This window comes from Gadus morhua, chromosome 1 (genome assembly GCF_902167405.1).
Source record: "Gadus morhua chromosome 1, gadMor3.0, whole genome shotgun sequence".
NCBI lineage: Eukaryota > Metazoa > Chordata > Actinopteri > Gadiformes > Gadidae > Gadus > Gadus morhua.
The window spans coordinates 8187071-8208274 of NC_044048.1; the positions used below are offsets into that span (position 1 = coordinate 8187071).

At 45.6% G+C, this 21204-nt stretch overlaps 1 protein-coding gene across 7 annotated transcripts in view; it reads left to right on the forward strand.

Moving 5' to 3' along the window:
- The window catches only part of fmnl3 (formin-like 3), a 35682-nt gene that overhangs the window by 4457 nt on the left and 10021 nt on the right, over positions 1–21204 (forward strand). For 5 of the 7 annotated variants that reach the window (XR_003976657.1, XM_030355636.1, XM_030355618.1 and 2 more), the window contains exons 2-14: positions 10386–10469; positions 10872–10952; positions 11067–11143; positions 14107–14190; positions 14883–15029; positions 16050–16158; positions 16514–16590; positions 16910–17003; positions 18527–18601; positions 18778–18888; positions 19014–19163; positions 20383–20484; positions 20687–21080. Coding sequence is in view for 6 of the 7 variants with exons in the window: in XM_030355636.1 (XP_030211496.1) it covers positions 10386–10469; positions 10872–10952; positions 11067–11143; positions 14107–14190; positions 14883–15029; positions 16050–16158; positions 16514–16590; positions 16910–17003; positions 18527–18601; positions 18778–18888; positions 19014–19163; positions 20383–20484; positions 20687–21080 (1585 nt within the window). In the remaining variant the exon portion in view is untranslated. The remainder of the gene's footprint in view (positions 1–10385; positions 10470–10871; positions 10953–11066; positions 11144–14106; positions 14191–14882; positions 15030–16049; positions 16159–16513; positions 16591–16909; positions 17004–18526; positions 18602–18777; positions 18889–19013; positions 19164–20382; positions 20485–20686; positions 21081–21204) is intronic. The other 2 variants (XM_030355652.1, XM_030355653.1) reach the window with 1 other exon arrangement.

The window sequence follows — 21204 nt, forward strand, 5'->3', positions numbered from 1 at the left end:
AGTGTCGTTCAGTGTGTTGTTCCTTCAGTGTAGTTCAGAGTGTTGTTCCTTCAGTGTAGTTCAGTGTGTTGTTCCTTCAGTGTAGTTCAGTGTGTGGTTCCTTCAGTGTGTTGTTCCTTCAGTGTAGTTCAGTGTGTTGTTCCTTCAGTGTAGTTCAGTGTGTTGTTCCTTCAGTGTAGTTCAGTGTGTTGTTCCTTCAGTGTAGTTCAATGTGTTTCTTCCTTCAGTGTAGTTCAGTGTGTTGTTCCTTCAGTGTAGTTCACTGTGTGGTTCCTAAGTGTAGTTCAGTGTGTTGTGCCTTCAGTGTAGTTCAGTGTGTTGTTCCTTCAGGGTATTTCATTGTGTTGTTCCTTCAGTGTAGTTCATTGTGTTGTTCCTTCAGTGTAGTTCAGTGTGTAGTTCAGTGTGTGGTTCCTAAGTGTAGTTCAGTGTGTGATTCCTTCAGTGTGTTGTTCCTTCGTCCAAACTAACGGTAGTCGAGCGTGTTGAATGTGTGGTTCCTTCACCTGCCAGCCGTGTGGTTGTATCTGTCTGCTCATGATCTCTCCAGTTGTCAGGTCTAGAATTACCAGAAATAAAATGCTGTTCAGTTCTGTTTTAAGTAGTTTCCAGTATGTGTGGTATTATCACAGTTCTTTCATCCACATGAGAGGATGAATACTTCAGGAAATGCCCCAAATGGTTTCTCTTCTGTGTGTGTGTGTGTGTGTGTGTGTGTGTGTGTGTGTGTGTGTGTGTGTGTGTGTGTGTGTGTGTGTGTGTGTGTGTGTGTGTGTGTGTGTGTGTGTGTGTGTGTGTGTACGTGTGTGTGGGTGGGTGTGTATGTCTGTGTTTCTGTTTGTGTTTCAGTGCTTGCATGCATGTGAGTGTGTGAGGTTTGGTGTGTGCATGTACGTGTGTGTGTGTGTGTGTGTGTGTGTTTCAGTGCGCGTGTGCGTGTGTGGTTGTGTTCATTCATGCACTGCAGTGGGGTAGTTTGCAGACAGATGCGCCCTGGCTCTCGGTGTGAGACTTAGCTTCCTCTTCAGCACAACGAGGGTTCAGCGGTTACTGTGTCTCAGTGGAACAGCCTCGTTCCCTCATGCTGGTTGTGTTTCTGTTGCTGCAGCTCTAGTGGTTTGCGCTTTTGTTGACATGGATGCTACAAAATAACTGGTGTTGAAAGGACTTAATATGAGGAGCCAGTGGTTTATGGCCTACCTCTTAAAAAACATGTTGCCCATCAAAATACCCTATTTGTCTTGACGTAACAATCCGTTAAATATTTTTTAACGGATTGTTGAGCACTACTATTTACATCCATTCTGGCACCCATTGAATTACTTACCAACCCTGGAAGGAGGGATCCCCTACCCTGTGTTCCTCCTCAAGATGTCCTCCTTGTTCATTTCATTTCATCTTGCCCTTTGGTCGCTAGGGTTAGGGTGTGTCATACATATATGTCCTTTCAAGCATTTTGAGTCTGCAACGATTATTAAGGGCTATACAAATAGAATTTACTGGACTGGATTTGTCAATCTGACTGTACGTCATGTATTGCTCACATATTGTTACTTCTGCTTTTTGTGTCTGCTGACAGTGACAACTCCTGATGCTTTTGCTATTCCTGAGAAATCTGGCGGAAGGGGAAAGTGATTTAATTGTAGATGTTAATGTAGTAAAGCCGCATTCTATGGGGTTCTCATTTAGTCTCTGACCATTAAAGGAACATAATTTATTTTAATTGAAAGCTGTGAGCTTTATTTATAGAAATAGGCTTTTCTTATTGGTCAACCTTTTGTCGGACTGGGCATGAAGTCAAAAGGCCGGCCTGAATTATGGAGGCATTCATGTACCTGCATTCCTGACATTCCCGGGGCATATTGTCTGTTAGCTAGAGTTCCCCATAAGCTCTGCATGGACGGACACAGGGGGAGAAACAGGATGCTCCTGTAGTAGTAAAGGCATTCCTCTGATTAACGGCCACTTTAACAGTTTGTTTATAAGTAATGAATTCATTCAACAGTCCCACTCTGAAGTTCCTGCTCGCAAAGGAAAGTTGACTAACCTCGAAATGAGCAGCACAACAAAATACAATTTTAAATACAATTTCTTTCAAATGAACATTTTATGTTTTTTATGCAAAACTAGAAGCATCCAAAGTCAGACAGTATTGTGAAAGTGAAACTCTGAAGTACAGATTTAGCTTTCCAGGTGTGTGAGGGAAACCTTGAGCTTGTAGCATGTGGCTGTTTGTCTCTTCCCCAAACTGTCTGTCTTCAAAGAGGCCTGTGATGGTGATTGTCTTTCTCTTAAACCAAGCCTGAATCTCCCTATCCCTGTTGCTAATCACACCCATGGCTTTGGGTCAACAGATGAGCCACAAATGGGTTTAGGCTCGAGATTATATGGTGGTGAAATTAACATCTTCAAATTCTAGATTTTTTGGGAAATATAGAATAGTTTAACAATATCTATTGTCATTGTTTGAAAACATTTTGGAGGCATTATCTTTACAAAATGTAAACATAAACTTTAAGAGTGAGTCTTTTTAGTCTTCTAATCTTTAAGTCTTTATTAAGCATGAACTGTAAAGTATATCCCACATATAACTACTATTGAGGGGCTTACTTCCAAAGTCCTTATGAATACCTGGTTGCAGTGGAAATACCTCCGCAGTCCAGGGAGGGTTCTTTGGAGCCCGGTGTTGAAGGAAGGTTCAACAGGCTGATGAAGGTGCTGGGTATGATGTTGATAGTGGGGTTGCAGGGCATTCTGGGTAATATTGGCTGAGGGCTTCACACCACGGCTGTATAGTGTGTTACTGGTAACTGCCGCATCAAGACAGTTTCATGGGGATTACATGATTATGTTGTGACATTAGTCATGGTATATTAGTCCCTGTCTGGATCTTGGTTTGATCAGCTTAAGTGCCTATTGTTATTTATAGCTGTTAAGATCAACATCAGTTCAACTGATTTCATGAATGAAATCAGAATGCTAAATGTTTATGACCTTCAGATTTGTCTGTATTGTCGGACATGACAAGTTTTTGACTGGAATCCACACAGCAGGACTGTGGTGTGGCCTCTGGCAGTGAACAGCCAGATAGTGAAACCCGCTCACCATCTGGCTGTTATGTTAATAACATTAATGTGGCAACACTAGAACATGTTTATTTTGTTGACTATGTAAATAAGAACCAACACCGCCACCACCCCCACCACAACCACCACCACCCCTACAAACGCCACTACCACCACCAACACCACCAGAGTGTGGACCTGGGGCAGCAGTCCTATGATCCACCCCTTCTTCTCTTTCTACTCCCCTTCTCTCTGTAGTCTCACCTTCCTTTCTTCTCCCTGTGCTCTATCTTCTCCGTGTCTCTGGCTGGAGGTGGCGGGGCCTCCGCGGTCCCCCCAGCGTCTTTGTGAAGGACTCTTTGTTGTGATTGCCTAGTTCAAGTTACCCTTGTAAAAAAAAAAATCACTGGGAGCGATCAGATGTCCAGAGAAAAGGGGGCCGATGGTTTCTCACACAGCTCTGCTGCTCCCCGTTCAACAGGTCTTATACATACTCGGAACTGGAAAAACACCCACAAGCCCCTCGTTGTACGCAACCACCCACACATGTTTTGTGTACGCAGGCATGGACAGACAGAATATATATTGCTACACACGCAGGCACACACAATCACACATCTATATCCACAGAACAAAACAGACATTACTCATAGCACTGTTTTTATTTCCTGGACTGCTAAGGAAGTGCAGGCGGTCTCATGACGCCAGCAGTGACAACAGCCGAGGTTCCGGACCTGTCCCCTCTCATTGTGTTCGACTCTGCCACGGAAGGGCACAGAGCTGAACAATAGCACCGGCTGCCTCATGGACTTTGGTTGAGAGTCAGTAAATGTATCAGAAGATGCCATCAGGCATGGAGTAAACCCAGCCTCTGGTGGGAGCACACAGGCAGTCCATAATAAAACTGAATAGGACTGCTTTATTTTAGGCCTATATATATTTCGTGTTTAAAAAATTACCAATGCAACAACAATTCCATGATCTGGACCTGGCATTTATTACCAAGAAATTGTTGTCCATAGCAACAAGGCAACAGTTACTGACTGTGGAACCCGGACAGGATCTTTGCATTCTTCTGAAACCAGATTCTGACGGGATCGGCGGCTGAACTCTTTCCAGCCCGGCCTGACAGCACCCGTCATTAAACCCGTCACACAGCTCCCTCCTGCACTTTGCTGACCACGTGTTTGTCTTCATACGGCCAGACTGGGACGGAAAAGAAGATTGAACGTTAGGAGAAAGAGCTGTAGTTAAATCTAGCTCCTGTCTATTTTCTTTGCCATGTGTATTGAGCACTGCTTGTGTTTCGTTGGGATTGTGACGTGTGTGAAGTTGTGACAAAATGTTTATAGGACCTAGCACCTGGAGTCTGGGCTTCTTTGGGGCGTGAAGTCCGGCAGGCAATCGGAGAACGTTACGTCAGTGAATAACGTTAATATTAACTCCATCACCAATAAGGAAACTCCACTAGCCAGTATTCATTACAAAAGAGCCAATTGAGAAACCTCCACAAGTGGGTTTTCATCACAAAAGTCCCTAATGAGGAACCTCTGCAAGTGGGTCCTCATTTTGCAGGAAAGACGTCATTCTGACAGTCATGCCTCGTTGGCCACCAGACTTGTGTTTGGCAACAGCTCTAATTCACTTTGTATTGGGTGCGATGGATTGTGGAAATTCTAATCGCTGGGGCCCACCAAACGGCGGTCTCCTGTTTGACAACGCGTGGCTCCACCTCTAGTTGCTGCTTGTAGGAGTTTAACTCGTTGTCGAGGCAGTGCTTTAAAAGCACTATCTTTTTTCAACCGTCATGCATCTAGTCCATGTACGCTATTTCTTGTATAACTCTTAGGCATATGGAACGGCAAATTCCTGTATTTGATTTTTCAATTATTTCCATTGTGTCAAAGATAAAACAACAATATAAAATCCTTCCATTTGAGTATTTAATGATAAACTTACCATGATTTCCAAATGGCTCTAGAAGAAATGGCTCTATTAATTCCTCGTTTCCATGAGGCCTATAAGTGCATGGCCTGGCCCGACCAGACACGATGTATTAGCCAGCTACCTCTGTAGTTACTGCTCGTTGTAGTTGACCACATTGTCGACGGAAGTGCTTAAAGTCACCTGGAGGAACCGCACCATGCCCTCATTGCTGCTTGGACTTTTTCCTCATTGTCCAATATTGCCAGTCTAATCTACAGCGCAATTAACATGTCTCTTCAAACCTCACCATCCCCCGCTGAAAGTTGTAGTTCAATTATTCTAAACCACATCTCTGGTTTACGTTTTTTATACACATAATTTCCTTTAGGTATACCCAGGTGCTTGAAGCGAGTGCGTAGACGCCCAGCCCATCATTAATGTGCAGCGTCAGTTACTGATGTCAACGCGCTCCTTGCCTTGTTGTTCGACGTCATTGACAGAACCTCCTCAAGAATGTGTACGACTGCCTTGATAAAGGTCCCTCATTGGCCCCAACCAGAAAACATTGCATTGACATGTCCAAATTCTACGTGACACACAAATTTCAGTTGTGCCAACGCAAATTTTTTAGACCTTATATGCCATAACTTCGTCCCACATCGACACGCCACAAGCCTTGCCCGGACGGGCCCCTTCCCACAATGCCCCTCGCGATTTCACGATACTTGCTTCGAAGTCTTCATAATTTCGCCCCTGACTCAGTGCGCCGCATGACACACCCAGCCAATAGATTCTGCAGTATAGATCACAAATACATGATGTATAAACCTGCGGCTGATTCTGTGCGGGTTTTATACTTGTCCTGTTAGAGAACACAACACCCGACCTAACATCATTAAAAGACTAGCCTCGAGTGAACGCACCAATCTGAGAAAGACACGGCGTAAAAGACAATGTTCATACAACTAAGATGGCGTGATCATAAACAATGGCCAGGTTCAACCTCAATGAGGCGTCGTTGGGACCCTTTTGGCTTCCATTGGAGATGAGTTGCTGTCTGGATCGCTGTGTCTGGGTCGCCAAATGCTCCGTCCATGTGCTCAGCGTGCACCTGGTGATACTTCTCCGGTCTAAAGCTTAAAGGAGATGGCCTCGGTGAACATATGAGCGGGAAGACAGTCGAGGAAGCGCCTCCTGCTTAATCACTTAGCATTCACAGACAGCACTGGGCCTCTGGTTGGTTCTGTGTGAATCTAGCAAGACAGAAAATAGGTCTATAGCGGGAAAACAAGGGTCACTTAAAATATCTGAATGCACACAGAGAACCAAACTGAAATAAACCACTCTCACGACCCAGGGTAGAATTAGACAAACAGAGAGTCCCCAGAATATACCCTGCTCCTTTCCTGGCTTTATTTTGTATCAAATCCAGCGGAAGCTTGGAAGATAGCTGGGTAGTTTTTTTCTGTGGTGGTTTGTTTGGTGGGCTACGTGCCATGTGTAATGCCGCCATGGGTGTTACAGTGTGGGAGGGTTGATGGCATGGGTGGAAACAGGCCCTCATTCCAGGAGAGAATGAGTAATTCTTCCAGAGATGGGTGTTGGCCTATAGATAATTTATTGCCACAGCTGATTCTGTCTATAAGGCCTTTGTGTTTACCGTATTTTTGTTTCATCGATAGAATGATGGTAGATATGGTATTCCCATATGAAGTATTACTTCCTTACTCAGTTTTTTTGTCAAAGAAAATCTATTTGTTCCTTCAAATATCATTTTCTGCGATATTTTCTAAAAACTCCAGACTAAAACTCAACTCAAACTTACATCCTTGCGGACATGAGAGCTAAAGTGCCCCCCCTTCCTTGTCTCCAGTGGACAGACCCCACAACCTGACACCGCAATGTTCCACAAGTTGCTCCGTCTTGAAGAATACACTTCTTCCTCCTTCAGGGCTTTGAGTGGCCCTCTGTTTTAAGAGTCTCCAGAGTTGACTGTCACACCCCTTACCCTCAACCCTCCTCCAACAACATGCTTCTCTTGTCAGTGATCAAATACTTCTTTAAACGACATGGTCGTACTCACTGAAAAAAAATGAAAAAATATTGTGCTATTATGTTTATTGTATCTGCGCGTATTAGCTCTGTGTGGCTCATGGTGGTGACCTAGTAATTCTGAAGATAGGGAGACTGGTAGTGAATGGAACCAGTTGGGCAGGTTCAGCTGTTTAACGTGATGGTGTTTGTGTGTGTGTGTGTGTGTGTGTGTGTGTGTGTGTGTGTGTGTGCGTGTGTGTGTGTGTGTGTGTGTGTGTGTGTGTGTGTGTGTGTGTGTGTGTGTGTGTACGTGTGTGTAAATGCATCATGGGATTGGCTCTGTTATCAAACTAAATCAAACCCATTGTTAATCAACTTTGGTGTTAACAAGGCCCAACCCAAAGAATAAATAAATATACAGATGGGCAGTGAGTATATTATAATGTAGGGCCAACACACCACCTGTTACCATTGTTAACCACATATTCCTAAAGGCTGTTTTTTTCTCTTTTCTTTGCCAACAAAGTAGGTTCAACATTGTATATTCAACAAAGAGGGTGAAATGTGAGATCTTACCTTAGATGACAGAAATCCAGAAACAGGAAACTCATTCACAGGAACAAGTATACTTGAGTAAAGAAATGCCTTTCTTTCTTTATTTCTGAATTGTATTTAGCATTGGAAACATGCAGTGCCCTCACTGAGGGCTCCTTAGTCACACCGTGTTGAGGAGCCTGAGGCTGAGGCTTCGTTGATCACATCAGGGCCCATCAGGACAAACATGGCCCTGCTGTGTGTTGTTCCATGCTGCCTCCTGCCATGATGTGTAAACATAGCATCAAGTCTCATCTTGTGTATGCATCACTGGAATGAAGGATGGCACTTGTATAATGGTTAATTTACAAAGTAGCTTTATATGAGATTTGAGTGAATTGTTCTAGTTGTTCTTATTTTATGTGTTAGGCCCATCCGCCTCATATTTTATTATCCCAAACCAAAAAAAGGATGCCTTTCTCAGTGTTGTGGTTGGGCTCGACCTATAATTAAATTAGTTGAAAATAAAGAGTCTTTCTCCTTTCCTGTTTGCCTCAAGCTTTGTCTTACTTTTCAGAGACCAGAAAACCTAGACAACCGGCTCACACAGCAGATGTGCGTTGGATATAAGCTTTCATAAATAACCACTTGGATTGACCGATAGCATGTGCCACATGACTTGCAGTTGTTTACAAAAAATAATGCACTTAGTAGAATTGGGTTGAGTTCCAGGAGCTCCATGAATAAGTCTGAAGTCGTGTCATGAATGATCAGAGATTACGCACCCGTCTCTAGTCTCTCATCGTTCGCCGTTCAATGACTCGCGACCTTCCCCTTTCTTAACGTATAGGATTTTGTTCATTTGAATCTGAATTTTTGCTTGTGGATGTTTCTGATGGACAAAAAAGGTACTTCATTGCAATGTACGACTGCTTAATCCTAAATGTAATGCAAACTGTATTGTTACAATGTTTCAAAAAAGGCCAATACACATTATAAGCTTCGGGTGGTTTTGTGTTGGATCGTTTTGGGATAGAACAACAGCAGTCCGGGGTCCCCCCCCCCGAGGACCCCGGAGCTGAGGCCAGACCAGTGGGAGGAGAGGGTGGTCCCCGGGTCAAGAGAAAGAGAATTTAGGGCAAATTTGTAACCATTATAAACAGGGTGCATTCCTTCTGTAATTCTGGACATCTGGAATGCGTGTCGTCTCCTTTCTTTGTCGGGGGGACGATCGGACCGTCGCTCCTCTTCAAGACGAGCAGAATCACTTTCCCATGACTTCTCAGGGTTATCGGCATCGCTCACTTGGCTTCATGTCGACCTGATGATGCCTTTTTTTCATTTGAATGTAATGTGTGTGTGTGTGTGTGTGTGTGTGTGTGTGTGGGTGTGTGTGTGTGTGTGTGTGTGTGTGTGTGTGTGTGTGTGTGTGTGTGTGTGTGTGTGTGTGTGTGTGTGTGTGTGTGTGGATGGTGCAGAAAAAGAAAAAGAAAGCTTTGCGATGGATGTTAGTAGGAGAAGAAACACAATACTGTCTCATGTAATTGTTGCCAAACAGACCGATGAGTCACGGGCAGCGACAGTGCTACTGGATAGAGAGATTACGCCATGGCCCTCCAGGCCACGATGTGATGGTCCTAGTGGGAACTGGGAAGGATGTCCAAAGACATTCTCACATTGTGGGTTTTGGTGAATTTGCATGAAACTAGCAACTATTGTTTCCATTTCACATATTGTTCCCAGTGTGCTTGCCAGTGTGTTTCAGTCAACTCTGCTGAATATCTGTTTTGTAAAAAAAAAAATTAAGGTTTGTCATAACCTTGAGAATTTGTCAAAGTTGACTTTAAAGTTAAGTAAAATTGATGATGGCTGCATGTCTTAGAGAAGCAGTAAACTGTTGGCACAGCTCCAGTGTGTCTTGTTTTGCTTTGACTTTGGAGCAAGCGATTTCATGAAAATGACCAAGAACCTAGTTATATTATGCACTGCTTAAGTAAGTATTGCAACAGGAACCAGGCAGTGACTCAGTTGTTCCATACATCAATCCCAATCCACCATCACTGTGAAATCCCCATGAAAACACCACAGCTCGGTGTAAAGATGTGTTTTAGGGCTAGTTTGCCGCGTTATATGGTCGGCTGAGTTATTGCCCAGGTCAAGGGTAAACGAGACAGGCGGTTTGTGGCCAGACTCGGAGGGGGGACTGTTAATCAGCGTGCAAAGGCGGGACCCCAGAGCAAACCATCCTTCATGTCTCTGAGGAAAAGAAAATGGCTGAGGTGTCCGTGATTCAACAGATGAGCTGCCTTGCATCACCTCCCTTCATCAGTCCATAACCCTCTCGACTTCTGGTTTATAACCGTTCCAGAGGGTAATTAGTCAAAGCTTGTGCTGTATAGTTTGTGTTTATCTTTTTAATGACTTCAAAGGCGTAAAATCATTAAGTGGGCTGTCCCCAAACACAAATTACAACATTTATGGTGTATTTCAGTAAAGCAGCAGCCTTTGGGCTGTTGAAGCCTTAAGTGTTTTGATGGATTTCCAAACGATGGTTTGAGCCTTTCTCTCTGATAACGCCTTTGTCGCGAGAAGCTCTGCGTTTCCTGAATGTTCCAGAAGCACAAGCGGGAAGATGTAGAGGATCACAAGCAACAGGATGTTTGACATCAACACAGGAATTGAGGTCATAACACGACTGCTGAAGGTTTGGGACAAGTTTTAGGCCTGGAAAGACACACTATCTGTGCCTTTGGTCACACAGAATTAAAGATAGAGTTAACGATGCAGAAAATAAGTCTAATTATTTCTTCATATCTTGTTTTCCAGAATTCCATGAATCTACCTCCAGACAAAGCAAGACTTCTAAGACAGTATGACAACGAGAAGAAGTGGGACCTTATATGTGACCAGGTACATCCCATCCATTGTTATCGAGTCATTGAGTTGAGTTGTTATCGAGTTGTTGAAACTTTATCTGTCATCAATGCTTTATTTCTGAAATCCCCCATGAAATGTGAGATGTATGTTGTTCCTCCTGCTTGTATTGTCTGTGTCGAAGACTTCCATTGGTGTCCGAAGACTAAATGAAAGCAAGTCAGCAGTCCTGGTTTTGGTCAGCAGAACCAGTCACTTCAATGTGCCAGTTCTTCAGTTATTTTCCCTTAAACGTCTTTGCCAAGTCTTTCCTGGGGCCTAACAAATACTTTTTTGGAAAAAAGACTTAAGTTGTGATCTTTATCATCGATCCAGGGATTCAATGCCCAAGTTATTCCACAAAGTCTATTTTTAACCTTCAATGTTTTTCACCTTCAGGAGAGATTTCAAGTAAAGAACCCGCCACACACATACATCCAGAAGCTACGCAGCTACCTAGATCCTGGAGTCACCCGAAAGGTGAGCCATGTCACTGGAAATGAAAAAGTTCTTATTAATTTATTCCTTTCATAATCTCCCAATGTCATACTCATGGGGTTTATTTTGAACTTTGTTCTGCTTTGACCGTTACAGAAGTTCCGAAGGCGGGTCCAAGAATCCACTAAAGTCTTGCGGGAGTTGGAGATCTCTCTGCGGACCAACCACATCGGGTAACTCATTCCCTTTCTCTTCTCTGGATCGCCGGCAACACGGCTTTCCAACCTCAGTGGTTCCAGTTTTCCGAGCTCAAAGAAGGGTCTATTCTCTGTTCCTTCTGCTGTGGGGAGCCCAGAGCACTGCTTTCTTTAGTTGTTTTTTTTTTACTAGCACCGAGACCTCTGCCATTGTTTTAGCTTGCCAAGCTCCGAAGCTGCACAGCTCCACTTCATAGAGCTGGTCGTCATAATGCCCAGATGGAAGCCATTGTGCAGCCTCCTCCTCTCCCCCATAGAGCCAGGCAGGAAGCTTTGTTGTGGATGCCAGAAGGACAGGAAGCTCACCAGCAATGAACCCCCCGAACGAGCCACACGCAAAGTCCACTCGAGGACGCCTTTATGGAGACACACACAATCGGTTGATATCACACATTAACTTTTGATCATTATTTTATGCACACAAAGATGACTCTTTGTTATCAATGTGTGTAATCCTGGCCATTAATGTTAAAAGATACAAATACAGGAATGCCTATTGCGACGATGTGCCAAATGACTAACGAAAACATACAAAAGAGTATAGCTGTTGTTGTGTGCCAAGAGAAACACATAGTCCATTTTTAGACCTTCTTATTATGCATCCACGATTCAGCCCCATCACAGCGTCTCTAAACATGTCTTATTAAAGACTTGGAGGGAAATAATTTAAGGGGTATTTTTGGAGGGAAACATTTGTTTGGGTTTAGTATAACAGAGGATTGTTTATTGTGTGTGTGTGTGTGTGTGTGTGTGTGTGTGTGTGTGTGTGTGTGTGTGTGTGTGTGTGTGTGTGTGTGTGTGTGTGTGTGTGTGTGTGTGTGTGTGTGTGTGTGTGTGTGTGTGTGTGTGTGTGTTTATGTGTTTGTGTTAATCCTCAGATTGCCAAGAACATCATAAAAAAGCGACTACTTGGACAGGAAGAGAGGGAGGGGAAAATGAATGCGAGAGAGAGGGAGAAAAGAGAGGGAGTTTGTGAGGGTGAGAGACAGGGGGGAAGAGGAGGGTCTACGAGACAGGATATTGATGATCAAGAGCATCGCATCATCCACCCCCTCTCCCCCTTTCCCTTAACCCATCAACCAATCAGGCGCTCACCTCTCTCTCCTCTGACCTCCCCCTCCCTTCTGTTGGTTTAGCTTTCCTTCCTGACTCATCAGTGGCTGACCAGCCACAAACACACACACACACACACACACACACACACACACACACACACACACACACACACACACACACACACACACACACACACACACACACACACACACACACACACCCAAACACACACAAACACACACTTACACACACAGTTTGAAATTGGGGGAGAGAGGTGCCGTTTGGGGTCTGCGTGGGAGGCAGACTAAATACGAGGTTCGACCTGAGCCCATATGCCGTCCACATTTTTCCTCCTCGACATGGGAATTCCTTTGTTTGGACTGGTCCTCCCTCAAGAAAACTAGAGCTTTAGAGGAAGGAAATAAGAAGCCCAGTATACTTTTCATCACATTCTTGTCAAGCCTTTTTTTCTTTTTTACGTTGGGGGGTAGCCAGCTGTTTTGAGTATAGATATATAAGCTGGCTTCTTTTTACAGAAGCTACAGAGCATTTAATTTTACTTTCTCTGCAACTGTTATTTAAGTTCTGGTAAATCCCTTGTTTCTCCCTGTTTTCACCAATAGAGTGTTGATGTGTAAACATCAGCACTCCATTGCGCTGTCTTCCTCAACTGCATTTATACAGCGTCTTTCTAACCAGTGGCCAATCAAAGCGTTTTACAATCCTACTTAACATTCGTCCATTCATGCACTCATTCACACACCGACGGCGGAGTCAGCCACGCAGGGCGACAGCCAGCTGGTCAGGAGCAGTCAGGGTGAGGTGTCTCGCTCAGGGACACCTTGACACTCACACTTTTAATTTTAGTTTTAGTCTAGTCTTTGTGTCAACCATTTTAGTTTTTATTTTTAGTCTAGTTTTAGTAAAAGTACCTAGTAGTATTGAAAAAAACAACATTTTATTATTGCCAAACCCATTTCACAAATTTTGCAATTCCCATTTCCCAATTCAAAGAAGGTCATCTTATTATTATATTATTGTTACCTTATAGATTCAAGAATACATCCGTTCCAGACGCGGATGACGCTCTGATTTGAATTTACAACGTATTTATTTTACCAACCAAACCTTGTGTGTAGAAGTACACACACGTTTAAATAAAATAAATAAAATCGCATCACATTACAATGCCAGAAAAAAGAAATATGCGTTCAAGTTTAACATAAAGAGAAACAAGGTGCTTGAAAAAAGTGCAAATGAAATGTGCGTGTCTGTGACTTGTATTTCTTGTAAACTGAAGTCAGGTTTTTCATCATAAATACTATTAACAGATATAACAACGCTACAAATCGTTTGGAGGTGTACTAGGATGGGAAGCACTGGCTGCATACAGTGGAATTCGATGACAGAAAACAAACAGTAACAAACAGACAGTACTGAATTATGCCAACTACTGAACAAAAAACAGCAACTACATAAACTGTAACCTCCTGGATATGTTTAAGACTTGTTGTCAAACAACAAAAAAAACCTGTCCAGTACGCAATAGCTCTCCTATCTATCGTTAATGATATCGTTGAGGTTCTGAAAGGTTGCTTATCAAAATGGTGTGTGTGTGTGTGTGTGTGTGTGTGTGTGTGTGTGTGTGTGTGTGTGTGTGTGTGTGTGTGTGTGTGTGTGTGTGTGTGTGTGTGTGTGTTGTATGCTTCTTGCATGTCTGTTCAGGCTAGCCATTAACTACTACTTAGGCTTATTTACTTTGAGGAAAGCGCTTCCTTCCAAAATGTTCCTAGCATGGAAATAGTCCAAAACGGTCTGAGCCACATGCCGCCCCAGATCCCCTCAGCAGGTCCATTATGCTCTGCTTGTGTCCTCGGTCTCAGGTGGGTCAGAGAGTTCCTCAACGATGAGAACCGAGGTCTTGACATCTTGGTGGAGTACCTCTCCTTTGCCCAGTGTGCTGTTATGTGAGTACACACACACTTACACACCACACACACACACACACACACACACACACACACACACACACACACACACACACACACACACACACACACACACACACACACACACACACATGCACACATGCACACTCACTCTCTTGACCTCTTCTTGACACGGGTTCAAGGGCCAAACTTTTCCGTACTGACTCAAAATGGACTGTTGCAACAACATATTATTCCTGAACCAAGTCACTACGTGCAAGCCGGTTATTAGCTTGTGCAATTTATACAAAGCTTTCTCCGTGTGTGTTGTGGGTTCGGTTGCCTTGCTGCAGACCTGACTATAGCTTGTTTTGCTAACTGTACCCCAGGCTAACCTAGACAGCGTGTGGACTGCCGTGCTGTGTTTTGCCAGGCTTTACTGGGGCTCTCTCAGAGGTTCCGGTCGTAAGCCTCGCCTCTTAACCGCTGCGTTGCTAACCTGACCCTCCAAATCCCTCTCTTCCCCTTGTGTGCGGACTCTGCTACTTCGGTCTGTCTGTCTGTCTGTCCATCTGTCTGTCCGTCTGTCTGTCTGTCTGTCTGTCTGTCTGTCTGTCTGTCTCTCTGTCTGTCGGTCTGTCTGTCGGTCTGCCTGTCGGTCTGTCTGTCTGCCTGTCCGTCTGTCCGCCTGTCTGTCTATTTGTGTGTTGGCTTTATCCGTGGCCCCCCAGGTTGAATTTTGAGGGTCTGGAGGTGGGGGAGGACGGGCCACTGGAGATGAGTAAGTCCTGGAGCAGGTCCATCGAGGATCTGCACCAGACGGGCAGCCAGCCCTTCTGCAACACCCTGGTGCGCTCGGCCCGCCAGTCCGTCCTGCGGTACGTAGCGCTTAGCCTCCCCTCCCGCTACGCCATTACCGCTCAGCGCTTTTAACGCCTCCCACCACCGTGGGTCTGTGTGTCAGCAGGACTCGACGCCCGTTTGCTCATTCGTCAGGGGGCTGATGGAAAATGATGGCTTACAAATGTTGCTCATCCTTCACAATAAGAGTCTTTCTAACGAGAGTCTTACTTGGTTGGAAGGTTCCGCTCTCCAGATGTGTCGGTGTGGGTGTGTGTGTGTGTCTACTGTTCGAGATGAAACCCAGCTGTGTTTCTGAGCACATGTTGGAGGTGTGGGATTGCTCTCCTTTACAGCCCAATAGCAGACGAGAGCCTCAAGTTATGGGATTGACTACCCTTTTCTCTTTAGCATTTACAGGTGTGTCTTCCATGAAGAGGACTAGAATTTCAATGAAAGTGACAATCCAGACAGCACTGTCTTGGTGAATAATAACTCATTTGTAAGATACTTCTGACATAACTCTAGCCTTAAACATGTAGAATTTCACAACGTGGGGATGTATTGCAGTTAGATGAATGAGTTAATCTCTCGCTCGAGACATGATATGGAAACTGGTCTCCTCCCATCATGCATCTGTGACCACAGACCGTTGTGGCATCCCCTGTCTGCTCTTGTTCTATCTCCCTAGCCTGCCCCCTCCCCCTCCCCCCTCTCTAACTGCCTCTAATAATAATAATAATACATTTAATTTAGAGGCGCCTTTCAAGACACCTTACAGAGCATATAGTCATCATAAATCGTTTAAAAAAACAAGACATTGTGGAAAAATAAATAAATAAACATAATCAACATAATACATAATAAACATAGTCCTCTGACATGTTTGAATGTTTGTGGTCGCATGGTGTACAGATGCAGTTTGGTTTCTAAGTTGTTGTCAAAACAAGTTATCAACATTATCTATCCCCTGCCCAAAGAGGAAGTCAATTCTGATCACCACAAGTGCATTTGCACAATCTCATTGGTGTGTGACATCACAGCGTTGTCTCTTGCAGATATGGCTCTGTGACGAACACCAAAACCATCAAGAACTCCCGTCTCGTCAGCCAGAAGGACGATGTACACGTGTGCATCATGTGCCTGAGAGCCATCATGAACTACCAGGTAAAACGCAGATCCAAACAGTGGTGTGTCCTTCAGTGAATAGACACTCAGCCTTTGTAAAGCAGTGCAGGGAACACAATAATCAGGTCAGATTTAGTAGGGTTGAACAACATACATGTTATAGACACCCCTGGATATATCCATAATAGCATCGCGAAAAAACAGCAAATAGATACATTTTGTGTCTGTTCTGCACATATAAGAGCTAAACTCATCCGTCTCATCTTCAAAGCGCTTATCCGTGGTCGGGTCGCGGGGACAGAAGGGACCAAACTTCCTTTCCCCTGTATACAGTACAAGAGCAAGCTTTATATTCTCTCTCTAACCACGACCTTCGATCCTCGTCCTTCCGCAGTACGGCTTCAATATGGTCATGTCCCATCCGCATGCTGTCAACGAGATCGCTCTCAGCCTGAACAATAAGAACTCGAGGTAAGCGCTAAAGCCCGCCCCCTCCGGCCCCCATGCAGGATAACTACGGCTGGGACTTCACACCTGGTGAAGCCCCTGCAGCCCTGTTCATTGGATACGCCCGGCCTATCTGCCTGGATCCCCGGTCCCTCTGAAGTGGCGGGGGGGGGGGGGGGGGGGGGGCAGTAGCTCAGGAGGTAGAGCGGGTTGACTGGTAACCGGAAGGCTGCTAGTTCAATCCCTGACTCCTCTTACATATAAATATGTATAACTTTGTTAACTCTGGATCAAAGAATGGGTGACAATGAGGAGGTGATGAGTGTGTGACGTGTGGTTCTAGGACGAAAGCGCTGGTGTTGGAGCTGCTGGCCGCCGTCTGTCTGGTCCGAGGAGGCCACGAAATCATCCTCTCAGCGTTCGATAACTTTAAAGAGGTGCGGTAGGACGGGCCTCAGTCTCGATGAAATGACATTAAATAGCCTGCTGTTTGATGCTCTGTATAGTTATAGAGCGAAATCTGCGTGTTTACTGAGTGAAGTACTAAAGAATTGCAATGTCATTTCCTGTCTCTCCATGGGGTACAGAGAGGCCCGCAAAGTCGATACGGGAGGGTGAAGGGAACTCTGCCACAAGACCTCTCCACCGAGGGTGTTAGCAGTAGCTCACTATCTTCACACTCCGGGTGTTAGCAGTAGCTCACTAGCTTCACACTGAGGATGTTAGCAGTAGCTCACTAGCTTCACACTGAGGGTGTTAGCAGTAGCTCACTATCTACACACTGAGGGTGTTAGCAGTAGCTCACTAGCTTCACACTGAGGATGTTAGCAGTAGCTCACTAGCTTCACACTGAGGGTGTTAGCAGTAGCTCACTAGCTTCACACTCCGGGTGTTAGCAGTAGCTCACTATCTTCACACTGAGGGTGTTAGCAGTAGCTCACTAGCTTCACACTGAGGATGTTAGCAGTAGCTCACTAGCTTCACACTGAGGATGTTAGCAGTAGCTCACTAGCTTCACACTCCGGGTGTTAGCAGTAGCTCACTATCTTCACACTGAGGGTGTTAGCAGTAGCTCACTAGCTTCACACTGAGGGTGTTAGCAGTAGCTCACTAGCTTCACACTCCGGGTGTTAGCAGTAGCTCACTATCTTCACACTGAGGGTGTTAGCAGTAGCTCACTAGCTTCACACTGAGGGTGTTAGCAGTAGCTCACTAGCTTCACACTCAAGGTGTTAGCAGTAGCTCACTAGCTTCACACTGAGGGTGTTAGCAGTAGCTCACTAGCTTCCTGGTGACCTTTGGGACTCTTGGAATTAAGTCACCAGATTGGAGCCATCAAAACATAGACCTCAAAAGTTTGCTCAGTGTCTATACTTCGCCTTGTAGACATTTTAAACAAGGGTCCAAATTCTGAGGAGAGCCTGAATACTCATGAACTGCCAGTCCAGACAGCAGAGAGCTGTGGTGTGTTACTTTAAAAGGCACGATGACAGGTACATGGACTTTTACAACACGGCCACCAATGGTGTTCAACCGCAGTAATTAGGAGTTACGCACCAAAGCAGTACAGTATTGCAACTGTAATTACAATCATTATTAGGCCTACTGGGACTTTCCCTTTTAGCACTGGTATAGAGGACCTCTTCAGGGGTCGGGAAAGCAGTGTTTGTTTTTCTTTGCTCTCATTTTCCCAGTGTGTTTGTGTTTGGTGGGAGTTGGGCTAAATCTATCCCGTTGGCGTTCTGTCCCTTCCCATGAATTCCCATAATTAGGCGGCATTGCTGCGATGTAAGCGAGCTGACCTTTTCATACATAACTATTACACTCATGGATGTAAGATAGACATCAAATGGGGAATGTTGGGTCATTCTAGTAAGGAAATATCATCTTCTATGCAAACAAAATGTTAGCATTCCCTTGAAGAATATCCTCCTGTGAATGATCCAGTTTGTACTTCCAGGTGTGTAAGGAGAAGCAGCGATTCGAGAGGCTGATGGATTACTTTCGCTCTGAGGAAGCAAACATTGACTTCATGGTGAGCCTTTACGGTCAAACACAGGGGGCACCCCAACGGTGCATCTGCCATCCATTAAGTTCTTCACATGCTTTGGTTATTTTGTGTGTGATTGTGTGTGTGTGTGTGCTCACATGGGACTTCCGGTCTTCCCCATCTGTTCAACCTGGCCAACGTGTTCTCTGCTCTCCACTCAGGTGGCCTGCATGCAGTTCATCAACATCATGGTCCACTCGGTGGAGGACATGAACTTCAGGGTCCACCTGCAGTACGAGTTCACTAAGCTGGGCCTGGACGACTACTTGGAGGTGAGGCTGGAAGATAAAAAGAATAAATAAACATGAACAAAACCACCATCTAAACAGTAACCTGAAGCAAATGGTGGACTGTTCCGAGTGTTAACCTCATGTTGACACACTTCTTGCCTCGGCAGAAATCAAAGCACACAGAGAGCGACAAGCTGTCGGTGCAGATCCAGGCCTACCTTGACAACGTGTTCGACGTCGGCGGTCTACTGGAAGATGCAGAAACTAAGAACGCAGCGCTGGAGAAGGTGGACGAGCTCGAGGAGCACCTGTCCCACGTAAGATCACCAGCGGCCATTTTGGATCCATCGGTGCCGTTCACCTTAGTTCCTGTTAGCGCGCTGACTGTGGTTTGTTATCTATGTCCTGTACTTTGGTGTTCCCCTGTACTCTTCCCTTAACCTTGCCGCTCTTGGACTCTACTTGGTGGTTATTTCTGGTTTTCTATGAATTCCCTCAAGGGGTTTCTGGTAATTGTGAGGTGAACATGTGCTGAAAGGTTACGGTGTTGCCCTGCGTGGAGAACACAGGAACAAGAGTCATATTGTTCTAGCGTTGCATCAGTCTTTCTGGACACTCGGCCTTCATATCCCACACTGCTCTCTGAAGATCTTCACATCCAGAGGTCGTGGGCAGTCCTGACATCACTGCAGGAATTTCAAAACAAACTCGGCTCTCAGGAGTCAGGAATGATGGGGGAGGAAAAGGGTCAGAATTCCGGGTGAATTCTTCAGCATAAAGGGATTTGCAGAATCTCAGTCAGTAGATGGGCCATATGTTGTGCTGGGCCGGTATTATTGTTGTTGCTTGGCCATGCTGACAATGTCGCTAACAACATTAATGACCACAATCCAACGATCAAACGTTTTGCGGTGTTGAGGGGTGAAAAGCTGATATGTTAGTATTAATATATGAACTGCTTTTATATTTCAACTCAGCTAAGCAGTCTGTGCTGAGGCACACAGCAGAGAAGAGAAGTACATACTTCATGGAATCAGAATCAGAATCAGAATCAGAAAGGATTTAATTGCCAAGAAGGGTTTTACACCAACCAGGAATTTGGCTTGGTGATTAAGGATTTGAATTTACTTGAATGTACTCCATCTTAAAAAATATCGTATTAAACAAAGACCAATAGGAGACACAGCTCAACAAAAACACATTGTTAATGCGCTGTTGGGGATGAGAGCTTGGACTTCCCATTTGGCTGAGCTCATGCCCTATGGGGGGTCTCCCTAAAACCCACTATAATGAAATCGGTCCAAATCGATAAGTGAGTGTATTCTCTGCAGCTCTTTGCTGTGTCATACTGCCGGGCATATCGTGTTTCTCTCTGATGCCGCAGAGTGGATGAGGAGAGCGAGAGGGATGAGGAGAGAGAAGGAGTGGATGTCGGAGAGAAGCCCAGGTGTTCCTCTGTCTCGGTCCGTCCTCCCTCCACCCACACGGCACACTCTGACGGTGTACCGTGCTCGGTCTCTCCATCTCTCTGTCTAGGTGACGGAGAAGCTGCTGGACTTGGAGAATGAGACCATGATGAAAGTAGCAGACCTGGAGAAGATTGTCCTTCAAAAGGATAAGGAACTACACGTGATGCGGGTGAGCTGGTGTGAATTGTGGAGCGCGATGCTATATCCTCTGTTGTCCATCAGTCCTGCCTGGGCTGCGTAGCATCTCCGATCTACAGAGCAACACAATTACGTCGTTTGACAGTAAACACGCTCACCAGGGAATAGTTTGTCTGTGGTGTCGCGCTGATCGTGCCCGTGGTGCTCTCTGTCGCCCCCTGGTGTCCCTCTAGGAAACCTCTGAGTCGACCAGCACCCAGGTGAGCACCCTGAGGAGGATGATCAAGGAGAAGGACGCGGCCTACCAGAGACACTTCAGCATCGAGAAGCGGCTGATGGAGCTGGAGCAACAGGGCACCATCCGCCTGCACAAGAAACCCGACGGCGACATCGCCATCGAGCCGCTAGCCGGCGGCGGAGGCGGAGTCCCGGGCGGCGCCGGTATCCCTGGCGACCGTGGCCTCGGGTTCCCGCTGGGCGGCGGCGGACAGTCACTGCTGCTGACGGAGCCTCTTGTCGAGCGAACGGCGACAGAGGGCGTCGACCCCAGTTTACCCCCCGCCAGCGAGGCTCCGCCCCCGCCGCCTCCTCCACCCCCGCCGCCTCCACCACTTCCCTCGGCCGCAGGTAAACAGAGGAACGGACGGAATCCTCCATGTGTGTCCATCATGTTGTATACACACACACAGTGCATGTGAAGGCCAGTCCTGGGTTGGGGGGGGGGGCCTCAGAGGACATCTATTTGTGTCAG